Raw genomic sequence first — 12181 nt, forward strand, 5'->3', positions numbered from 1 at the left:
TGTATGCAAATGATGGAATGCATCAGTGAAACAATTTTTTAATGTTCAGATCCTTGAAAAATTCTGTAAGCAAATCTGTTATAAGTGCTGTGGATTCCTCCATCGTCAGATGACTGAAAAATTGTTAAACGACGTTAAACCCCAAACACTAAACCCCAAGCACTCACTCACTCACTCACTGTTACCAGTGTATATCCTTATTACAGTTGAGTATAAATTGTTAAGTACAATGTTGAACCCCAAGCACTCACTGTTGAAAGTGTATATCCTTATTACAGTTGAGTATAAATTGTTAAGTACAATGTTGAACCCCAAGCACTCACTTGCTCACTGTTACCAGTGTATATCCTTATTACAGCTGAGTATAAATTGTTAAGTACGACGTTAAATCCCAAGCACTCACTGTTGCAAGTGTATATCCTTATTACAGTTGAGTACAAATTGTTAAGTACGACGTTAAACCCCAAGCACTCATTCACTCTAAAGCAGTGTTTGGGACATTGATACTCACAATATGTGCTCGTAACTTACCTTGTTGTTGTGGTTAGGTAAAGAGAATGAAGAGCCGGAGAAGCTGAGCTGTAAAATGAGATGTAATGAGAATAGCGCCGAGGCCGACAAGGCTGTCGAGGAGAACAACAACAACAACAACGCCCTGGCGCTGGAGTGCCTTCCCCTGGCAAATAGCGGCACCTGTGAGATGACGTACTGCCCAAGTCCTGAGGAAGAGGAGGCCGCTGAAGAGAGCATGGAGGAATGGGAGCATGAACAGTTTGACCCGTGAGAGTTACTTCCCCCTTGTTCTGTGTATCGCAGATATTGTCTGACATCTCTGACTGAGCTGACACCGTGGTTTTGTTCCTTGATTGTATATTATATATTATTGTAGTCTGTTTATGGAAAATTAAGAGAACATGGTCACGTAATGTTTTGTACAAAGCAAAAGATAGAAGTTTGAAAAGGATCTGTGCACGGACACATACTGTAGAGACTTCCCTAATTCCTCAACCTTTTCACATATGAAAAAGCAACTTTCAGTGCAATTTCTGAACATTTTTAATTTGATTTTGGAAACAGAACTACATTTTGTGGATCAGTCAGTTTCACGGCTTCACAAAGTATTCAGAATTAAAATAATTTTATCAGTCAACACAGAATAATATCTTCATACATGTATATGCTTGAATAAACATGTGCAGGTTGAAGAATCACATCTCCAGACCTTGACGTAGCAAAGATAGATGTAGCAACAGCAGGAGAGTTGATCTGTATACAAGTTGCCATAGCCAGGGGTTCGCGTTCCTGTCATGCCAATTGGCTGACCTCAGACTTTCCTGTTTGATTTTATCAGAATAAGCCAAACACATGAGTATCATCATGAAGCTCTGGTAAATGTTCAGAGCACTCAAATGTCACCCACTCTTTGCGGACAGCAGCGGGTGAATCATTTACTGCAGAGTTATGCCCTCTTAGTACAAGCTCTCCCAATTTCTTTAATAGGTATCACTTCATAAGGAATCTTCCTCCCCTGACAGAAGAGCTCCGTGCTCGAGTGCCCGCCCTCCCTTTGAAGACTCGCAGTTCTCCCGAGTTCTCATTGGTCCTAGATTTGGTGAGTTACCATCTGCATCTCTTTGGTTGTCTGAGGCTTGAAGGGATACAGAATGTATGCTTATTGGCTGACAGTGGAGATAGGATTACCTGGGTTAAACCTTACAGCCTTGGTTATGTTTGAATTAATCTGCCATACCTAAAATTCATCTTATGCTGGGCATAAGATTTTTATTCCTTGTTTCAGTGAATGCGATGGATATTAGTTTGAGTCAATCTGTCTGTCTGTCAGGCTTTGGTTTCAGTAACTTGTCATCTGATTTTGCTAGAATTTTAAGTGCAAGTTGATCTTCATCTTGTAGCCTCAGATCAAGTTTTACACTCAACTGGATTCATGAATTTTCTGGGGTTATTTTTGCAAGTTCAACAATATCATGAATTATTATCGGTTGTTGGTTTCTGTGTAATACCATTTTTCAACAATTGCCTGAAGTCTTATCAGTTTTTGGTTTCTGTATGTTACCTGTGTCAAATATCGCTTCAAGTCTTATCAGTTGTTGGTTCTTTATATCACCTGTGTCAAATATTGCCTGAACTCAGTACATTGTAGTCTTGTGGAGCTAGAGGACGCAGTGTTTACCTTCCGTGTTTTATTTCGTATTTTGCCTGTATATTGCAGGATGAGACACTGGTACATTGTAGCCTTGTGGAACTAGAGGACGCAGCTTTTACCTTCCCTGTTTTATTTCAAGACGTTACATATCAGGTGAGAAAATAGTTAAAGCCATTTCTCCACTTCAGGGTTGACACAGGGCCCGAAAACTTGGAAGGCCCTGGGAAATAAAGCTAAAATCTCCAGACCCTGGAACACTTTGAAAAATTAGTTAGTTTTTTGAAAAGTACAGAATTGTGACTCCATAATTCCCACATATTCTTCTGTTACTTCGCAATAGTATCCCGGTTCTGATTGGTAACCTGCCCTTCTTTGATGGAATGAAAGACCTCACAAACGTTTTGTTATTAAATAGAATATTAATTTAAAGTGTTAATAAAGTGCCTTCCCCAAGAGAAGTGTATATACCAGGTACAGGTCTTTCTCACTAGTTGTTTGCATTTGATAAATAAAGAGCTATGTAGGCCTTGAAAAGTCATTAGATATTCAGTCAAGCATCCCCATGTCCTTAAACATTTCTTGAATTTAGGTGTGCTAACCCCCTTGGCCACGGAGGCCCCTAAAATATCATTTTACTACATTTGTGAGCTTCTCAAAGTGCATGTTTACATTCCAAGTTTTAGGTGTAGTACAATGACACTTGTGTCATATCCATGTTGGTTTGTCGCTGTTGTTACAGGTGTACGTGAGAACGCGGCCATACTTCCGGGAGTTCCTGGAGAGAGTCAGCGAGTGTTTTGAGGTGATACTCTTCACTGCGTCCAAGAGAGTCTATGCTGACAAGCTGGTGAATCTGCTTGACCCACAGAAAAAACTCATCAAGTGAGTGAAAACTGATTGTCCATGAGTGGCCACTTCCTCAAAATCCCGTTATAACTGTATTTGTGAAAGACGTTTCCAAGGATACTGCAGCATGATGCAACAGGGGTTATAAAGTGAAGGATTTGGGCTCGTCTGTAAAACTTAGTCACTTTTCTCGTAATTACCCTCATGTTTTGGCTATAATCTATAGCTGAGAGATGGGTCACGGAAAAACACATGCAGGCTGCAGTTACATGTGGTAGTCACTTTTCTCGTAATTACCCTCATGTTTTGGCTATAATCTATAGCTGAGAGATGGGTCACGGAAAAACACATGCAGGCTGCAGTTACATGTGGTAGTCACTTTTCTCGTAATTACCCTCATGTTTTGGCTATAATCTATAGCTGAGAGATGGGTCACGGAAAAACACATGCAGGCTGCAGTTCCATGTGGTAGTCACTTTTCTCGTAATTACCCTCATGTTTTGGCTATAATCTATAGCTGAGAGATGGGTCACGGAAAAACACATGCAGGCTGCAGTTACATGTGGTAGACACAGCACTCTGTTCTTTGTACTTCCTGGCGGTATGATTTACAGGAACTATTGCAAAAAGTTGATGTACTTTTGTGAAAGACAGTAAATTTGGTTTTCCAAAAGAACACAATCAGATAACTCCCATCTGATTGATTATTTCCCCCAGGATGTGCCAAGAACGTATCAGAGTGGACAGACATGCTGTTTATCTTATTATCATTTATTGATTTTTTTAATGCAAATGAATGTCTCTTAGAGCAGTGTTTCATCCCACTTATCTGGCTATTGTTTTTGTTGCAGACATCGTTTGTTCCGAGAGCACTGTGTGTGTGTCAATGGGAATTACATTAAGGATCTGACGATTTTAGGGAGGGACCTGTCCAAGACCATCATCATAGACAACTCCCCACAGGCCTTTGGCTATCAGGTAATTGTCTACTCAAGCTGTCAATCAGTTATATAGGGGAGGAGCTTAGACAACTCATGGACAACTCACCACAGGCTGGCTATCGGGTAGTTCTCTAGTCAAACTGTCAATCAATTATATAGGGGAGGAGCTTAGACAACTCATGGACAACTCACCACAGGCTGGCTATCTGGTAGTTCTCTAGTCAAACTGTCAATCAGTTATATAGGGGTGGTGTTTAGACAACTCATAGGCAACTTCCCCACAGGCCTTTGGCTATCAGGTAATTGTCAGCTCAAGCTGTCAATCAGTTATATAGGGCTGGAGCTTAGACAACTCACCACAGGCTGGTTGTCAGGTAATTCTCTACTCAAACTGTTCATTAATTATATAAGGGCGGAGCTTAGACAACTCTTAGGCAACTTCCCCACAGGCCTTTGGCTGTCAGGTAATTCTCTACTCAAACTGTCCATCAATTATATAGGGGCAATATTTAGACAACTCCTAGACTCCCCTTAGGCCTGTGGATATCAGATAATTCCATACTCAAACTGTCAATATATAGGGGCAGAGCTTAAGCAAATCACTGGCCGGGGGCTATCAGGTAATTCTCAATTCAAGCTGTCAATCAGTAAAAAGGAGGCGGAGCTCAGACAAACCACAGAAAAAGGCCAAGGAAAACTCACCACAGGCCTTTGGCTATGAGGCAGTTCTCTACTGAAGCCGTCAGGCTGTTATGTTTGGGTGTTGCCCATGGTAATACCGTGGCTTTTCAGTGTTTGGGTGGGAATTTTCACGTTTGAGTACTTGTTGAAGTCGATCATAACAGACATCTTGCGGATTTCCTCGACCCATAAACCTCATCGCCACATTATGGACAACTGTCAGCTATTCAGCAGAAGTCTCCAATCAGTAAATGGGGTAGATAATTACATGTATTACTCATCTGTGTGTTTCTCTAACGGACCGTTGTTGTTGTCTGTCTGCAGCTGGACAATGGAATCCCTATAGAGAGCTGGTTTGTGGACCGCAAAGATTCAGAACTCATGAAACTTCTCCCGTTTCTGGAAAGTCTTGTGGAATTGGTAAGTTTCACTGAACCTAAATGATAACCACTACCTTTGGTGATGTGAAATTTGGCTACGTCCTTCAGAGGTACCTCTTTGTTCGTGTGTCTTGTTTGTGTATCTTTGTGACATTCAGGGATAGAAAATAAAGTAGAAATGTAGTGCACCTACTGTGGGGCATGCTATTTCTTCTTATCGCATGTTCACCTGGTGTTTTACCAAATTGTGAGGGCATTTCTCCTGCTAGAGTGAATAAGTAATGTTTTCTTTGAAACCTTGATGTTGGTATACCACCAGCATTATGAAATTCGGATTTATCACCACAATCAAAACCTTTGTGATTTATCACCACAATCAAACCCTTTGTGATTTATCACCACAATCAAGCGTTTGTGATTTATCACCACAATCAAACCCTTTGTGATTTATCACCACAATCAAAACCTTTATGATTTTATCACCAAATACAAACATACAAAAAGACTGAAGAAACAGGATACATGTTATTAATGAAGAAGACACCAAATGTAAGGCATTTCTCAAGCTTTTTTTCTGGGGTCTTGCTGCTTTTGCCATATCTAATACCCTGGCTTGTGACGGGGGCTCTCTGCCTCAATTGGTTACTACGCTAATGCAGCGTAATGACCCAGGAGCCTCTCACCAATGCGGTCGCTGTGAGTTCAAGTCCAGCTCATGCTAGCTTCCTCTTCGGCCGTAAGTGGGAAGGTCTGCTGGGAACCTGCGGATGGTCGTGGGTTTCCCCCAGGGCTCTGGCTGGTTTCCTCCCACCATAATGCTGGCCGCCTTTATATAAGTGAAGTATTCTTGAGTACGGCATGGAATACCAATCAAATAAATGAAATAAATACCCTGGCGTGTGAAACAGTTTACATTTACATAGAGGGGCCTCGATTTCTTCTTTTCTAATATACCATAATAGAGCCATGAGTCTAAAGCTGTATGTAGGGCACATGTTCTTGCGCATTTCACAATTCTCTGTTTTATCAGACATTTGCCTAACTGTTTCTTTATTTTTACCTGTTAATTTCAGAAGCAAGATGTTCGCCCCCATATTCGCAATCACTATCGGTTGCACACTTTATTACCTCCATAAACCAGAGAGTGTCTACGTGGACCCCCCGAGCACCCCATGCGATCTTGTTGCACTGGTGTTGCATCGCTGTTGAGACACTTTCGCGCACCCACTTCGACCTTCGACCATAACCACGACTTTTAAAAAAAGCTATGTAAATATTGGCATTTTTTTGGTATGTTTTAATCAGTTTTGATTTCGCAAAGCAGTATTTTAGAATTGTTTTTTTGGGCTGTACATTTTTTGCCTGGTTGTTCTTTTTTTTTAGTTTATATTTGAAAAATTTTTAGCCTATGTTATTAGTTTTGTTGATGATGTCTAATTGACAACATGATCCTGTTGTCGTTAAGCCTGACTGCTCTGTTTCCGTGGTAACATCAGGTCATTATTGTAGGAAACATTGTTGTGACCTGGCCTATTCCCGTGAGCCGTTGTTGTCGTTTACACGGTTAGGTTCCTCTGTGGATAAGTCCTGTAGTATAAGTCCTCCTTGGATGCATTGGTCCAGAACAGCAGCACTGTAGTTACCAGATACGATTTAAGTGCGGATTATCAGAAGGGAACAGAATAAAGACCAACTTCTGAGACATGAAAAAATGCCCATTTGACAGGCACTTATGTGTTTCTTACATTTACACATTCGTCACATTACACTTTGATGGATACAACAAACTCTGTCATGTGGTCCTGGGCCCATTTGTTCAAAATTGTCTGAAGACTTAATACTAGATTTGAACCAAGGGCCGAATCCACTCTTCTGACTTAAGTCAAAATTAAAAACTTTGTCATAATGTTCGGCTTTCGGTAACGGAAGTTGTCTTAAGATAACATTGAGGAGGTGATCAACATTTTAATTTACAGGGCTCTAAAATCATATTTCAAATTTTTGACTTAAGCCAAAACTGGCTTTGTGGAATCTGCCCCAAGTTTTTTGTGCGACTGAACATCCAATATCAATCAAATCTGCTGCTGTTGCATTTGGTCCCTGTACAACTCTAATGGTTGCTGCAATGATAAATGATAAATAATATGGGTTAATACCAGTATTAGCCAATACACTTTTGAACAACGAGGGGCCCAGGTAGAAAAAAATTCAGTTAACAATTATCATGAATACATGTTTGTCTATGGAAGGCCAGTTTGTTAAAGTACGGTACACAAGGCTGTTGTGTGCATTTTATGAAAGCATGGGTAGAAGTCAACATGTCCACATGTCCCAGGCATGTTAAATTTCTTCAGGGCAAGTTGTTTTAATTATCATTGTTGCCCATGAGCTTATGGGATTTTTTTTAATGTTTCCCCCAGGTGCAAGTGATTAGTTATTTTCCACCCCTGAGCAGGGGGAGATAACTTTATTTCCCTGTGGATTTTTTTCATGTTGGGTGATCAGGTAGTCCTTATAACAATATGAAACTTATCTCACAAGCTGCCTGAAAACTGGTGTAAGACTGATATCCTGTCTTGTAATGGTACAGTATCCGTTTCACAACAGACACCTTTAAACTGGGTGTCAAGGCGAGGTTTCAACTCAACCCATCTCTCTCCGAAATGGAACTGTTAACGTGAGACTTGAAGATTGGTAAGAATGAAGGTTCTTACCAGGCCATTTTATTTCCATACACGGAAAACTTATCAACATACAGGATATCATATGGCATATGCACATTTGTCAATTTCGATAATGTTTTTGGAGTCATTGTAGAATACTGCAAAAACCATGTTTCCTACAATGTATCAGAGATTTCATAACAATCTTTATTTTCCCCACAACTTTTGTCTTTATTTTAAGTGGTTCTCTAGGCCTTTCTTTCTTTTAACTTGTTGTTAATAACATGTCTAACTGGACGCACACATTTCTTTTGCCAAAAAAATTAATAAAACAGCAAAAAACAAAACCAAGAGACAGATGTTATAAATTGTACAAATTGTTTCATTGTTAGTATGTTACCTGTATACATTGTAGATGATCGTCAGTGTTGATGTCTGACATTTTTACCCATTATATTCGCCTCATCCTCAACAACTGTATTGTTGCCATAGTCTTCAGCATTTGTGGCCATGGTGATGATCTTCAGCACCTGTTGCCATGGTGATGATCTTCAGCACCTGTTGCCATGGTGATGATCTTCAGCATGTGTTTTGTCAGCATGTTCCTTATCCATGGGTCTTCAACATGCATTGCAATGCTAGTTTATACAACCAGTTTAGTTTATAATAATTTGGTGGAATTGATCATACTTTCGCAGAGTTTGTAAGTCAGTGGAATTGATCATACTTTCACAAACTTTATGAGTCAGTGGAATTGATCACACTTTCACAGAGTTTGTAAGTCAGTGGAATTGATCATACTTTCACAGAGTTTGTAAGTCATTGGAATTGATCATACTTTCACAAACTTTATAAGTCAGTGGAATTGATCATACTTTCACAAACTTTGGTAGTCAATCTTGAATCATGAATCACTTCACATTATTGTGCTAAGAGTGAAGTCATATACACAAAAAAGGTAAGATAAGTTCAATTTACCATGTTTAGTGAAAGAGTCCCCTGGACCGTGACCAAAGTTGAATGGTAATGCCGGTAAAAAACTCTCTCCTGTGCTTAAGATTTGATTCAGATCTGAGACAAATATACTACAGGGATTGGAAGCTGCTTTGTGTTACATACATGTAGCATTTTGTATTAGCAGATTAATGTTAAAATATATCTGACCTTTTTTTTGGTTTGTAAGAAAGACAGATTTGCTACAGTGTACAGTACTTGTTATCACACTGAGGCAGCGTGTTTACACACATTTGGATATTCATGAAAACGTTGCTTCCAGTTCCCCATGATATATTTGTACCCGGTACAACCCTCACATGACACGCATCACCTCACTCTGCTCCTATCATTCCCTCCATCGCCACCTCTCCCCTTCCTTAAGGCTAATGTATATTTTCACAAGTGGACCCTTGTCATCGTGACCCATTGTGCAGCGTATTGTCACAACCTTTGCTCTGGTTTTTGGACTATCTAATTTGCACGTTGTTGTTGTAACCATGGCTAAATTTAGATTTGTTCTTGTACAAAGATGTAGGGTTTTATTTTTCCGCCTACTTGTAAGGTTTTCATGTAATTTGTTTTCAGTTTGTCGACATGTTACTTTTATTAGCTCACCATTGGTTGCCATGGTGACCAGTCACTCTGTACTCTTAATAACCTGTGTACAGATTTTTAAAACAAATCATGTTATGTTACGCAAGTGAAGGTTTTAGCATGCTGTAATACCTGTTATTGTACTTGTGGTTTTACGCATAGTTAATTGGGTTCCTGGTTTTTAAACTGTAACAGATTCTTTGAAAAAGAACTTGAATTTTTAACTGTGTACTATACATACTTTACCAGGTTATATTCTCCAGAAGGAACCACGCTGTTTAGACGCGTATCATCTGTTTTTTGTTTTGTTTTGTTCATATTAGATTATTAAACCATTTATGGTCTCTTCACATCACAGACAATTCTCTTTTGTTCTGTGCACCCAATTTTACTGTGTTAACGAGGGATTTATTGCTTTAGAAAGTCTTGGATACATTTACACTGTAAAACTAACCAGTCATTCAGATGCTTCAAACAGAGGATCAAGACTTTCAGAATTAAATGGCAGTATTGTAGAAGCCAGTTTCACATCAGTCACTTACATCAGTTTCTCTCAACCCAGTTTTCAAGTGTAGCAGAGAGTCACTACCACTTACCTGTTTGGTGAGTGAAATAAAGGTTGTAAACCAGTCCATCAGAGCACCTCATTTAAATCTCACACCGTGACATAGGCAGCAACTCCGCTAGCATTTCTGATCACATTGTCTACTGTAACGTTGTAATTATCATTGATCAGTAGCTAAGTAATTTGATTTTTTTCTTTCAACAGCGTTTTGAGTCATAATTTAGATGATTTTTGGGATGAGAAGAAAGTTTTTTGTGTGTGTGTGTTTTTTTTCTATCATGATCAACTACATATAAAATATTTTGCCGTGTAACACTTGGCCGGAATTTCCAACACGGGCAAACATTTTGTCATTGCTGCTCAGTTGATGCATGAAGATGGAGAAAAGCTGTAAAACTTTCCGGTGATCATAGAGAAACACAGTTCTCTGTGAATGTAAAACGTGTAGTGAGTATACACATGTAGACAGTATAAGAAGAAGGTTAGAACTTCATTACAATTGCTGTGTTCTGAACTGAATTTTCATTGTCAAGAATCAAGTGCTTGAAATTACATTCACTTATTTTTTTGTCACAAAACACATGAATTGGTATTTAGTGTGCATTCTGAGTGCTGAAAAATGCATGCTTATAGTTGACTTCAGAGTCATGCAGGATGTTTGTGAACTTGTGAGTTGAAAGGACAATTTTGATTAGTTCTGAGAATGACCTCGCCAACCAATGCAGGAAGTTTGTGAACCTGTGTGTTAAAAGGACAATTTTGATTAGTTCTGAGAATGACCTCGCCAACCAATGCAGGAAGTTTGTGAACCTGTGTGTTAAAAGGACGATCTTGATTGGTTCTGAGAATGACCTCTCCAACCAATCAGAGTTCATCTTACTGGAATCTGGGAATATGGATACATTTAATACTTCCGACTTCAGATAGATGGATGTTATTCAGAAAGTGGTGTAAGTAAGAGGATTGTGTTATCTTTTATGTGAGATTTATACTTTCCAGGTAGAATCCTATAACACAGATCATCATAGGGGTATGACTGCATATTGGCCATATGTCAACTCTCCCTGCTTGTTTTTTGTGCGGGAATCTAGCCTGTTGGTCACATGCTTGACTCAGAAGTAGCCGGTTCAAAACCCAGAATGGTCTTAAATTTGTCTTTGTTTTCAGCACTAAAATTAGCAACAAGCTTTAAAGGGTCTAGTTCTAGTGGATTGGACTTGAGGAAATGGATGAAGATATATCCATTGCTGTGTACATGAATACTTAAGAGTAAAGCTGTAGCTGGCGTTAATGTGTAAGAACACTACTGGCTGGACAAAGTTGACGAGGACAAGTTAAGTTTAGCAGTCCATGGAAAACTTTCCATATCAGATGACAGTCACACTGAAATGGCTCTCTGGATCTCCATGCATTCAAGACCTGCCCCCTTTTGTCTGATTTTAACAGGGCTGCTGAAGGACAGCTAAAGTTTATGCTGTGCTCATGTTGACATCCTACCAAGTGTTAATTAGGTGAAATAATAATTGTAAGTGGTAATTAGATTACTTTGATCATGAGTTTGGAAATGTTCTCATAGCCTCCATGACTGAACCTGTACATTGTAAAACACCTTTGTTCGACTGGCTATGTGAAAGAATGGTGATTATGTACGTATACATGTATTGGGGTGTCTAGAGCTGGTATTTGTTGTTGTTGTTTATAGTTTTGCCCATCACTACGTGGCGTTTGTTAATCCTTGGTAGCTGCTCTATCTCAACCCCCGATGTAATGTCAGTATACCATGATAACAAGACAGCTGTCAGAAACTCACTGGTTATGTACATAAAAATCATACATATTCCAAACGTGGTGTCGTTTTTCTCTGTTCTCTGTTTGGTCTTTGTTCTGTTTTTGTTCTCTGTTCTCTGTTTCACTAAATGTGGTTTCAACATTAATTGCAGCTTGTTCACGTACTGTCTGCCATTTTGGGCTTAAGTTTGAAAACCTCAATCTTTAACATTTTAAGCTGGCTGTTTAAACTTGGCAGAAATTGAAGGCACAGAACCAACGGTCAAAATTTGATTGATTTGATGCATATGGTTAAGGGTTTAATTTGGATTGTAATGTCAGGATAAGTCCTACATGGCTTTCTGAAATGGGCCCATAGGTGGCATGTTGTCACTGAATATTTTCTGTGATTAAGCAAGGTGTCCTGTGTGGTGTCTTCAGCATAATAATTTAGTGAGGCGGCACTGTCAAATTGGCAGCAATGTTACAGTGGGATATACTTGTATAAAACGATAAAGAAGGTCATGAATCAATGAAACATCACAGGCTAACTGGACCAACTGGTACATCAGAGATGACAGGTC

At 39.4% G+C, this 12181-nt stretch overlaps 1 protein-coding gene across 1 annotated transcript in view; it reads left to right on the forward strand.

The window, feature by feature from the left end:
• The window catches only part of LOC135462720 (CTD small phosphatase-like protein 3), a 40354-nt gene extending 28686 nt beyond the window's left edge, over positions 1-11668 (forward strand). Inside the window, exons 6-12 of the mRNA XM_064739941.1 lie at positions 549-780; positions 1501-1612; positions 2231-2317; positions 2904-3046; positions 3862-3988; positions 4957-5052; positions 6086-11668. Coding sequence (XP_064596011.1) covers positions 549-780; positions 1501-1612; positions 2231-2317; positions 2904-3046; positions 3862-3988; positions 4957-5052; positions 6086-6148 — 860 coding nt within the window. The 3' untranslated portion in view covers positions 6149-11668. The remainder of the gene's footprint in view (positions 1-548; positions 781-1500; positions 1613-2230; positions 2318-2903; positions 3047-3861; positions 3989-4956; positions 5053-6085) is intronic.
• The last annotated feature ends 513 nt before the right edge of the window (positions 11669-12181 follow it).

Source organism: Liolophura sinensis, chromosome 2 (assembly GCF_032854445.1).
Source record: "Liolophura sinensis isolate JHLJ2023 chromosome 2, CUHK_Ljap_v2, whole genome shotgun sequence".
Taxonomy (NCBI): Eukaryota; Metazoa; Mollusca; class Polyplacophora; order Chitonida; family Chitonidae; genus Liolophura; species Liolophura sinensis.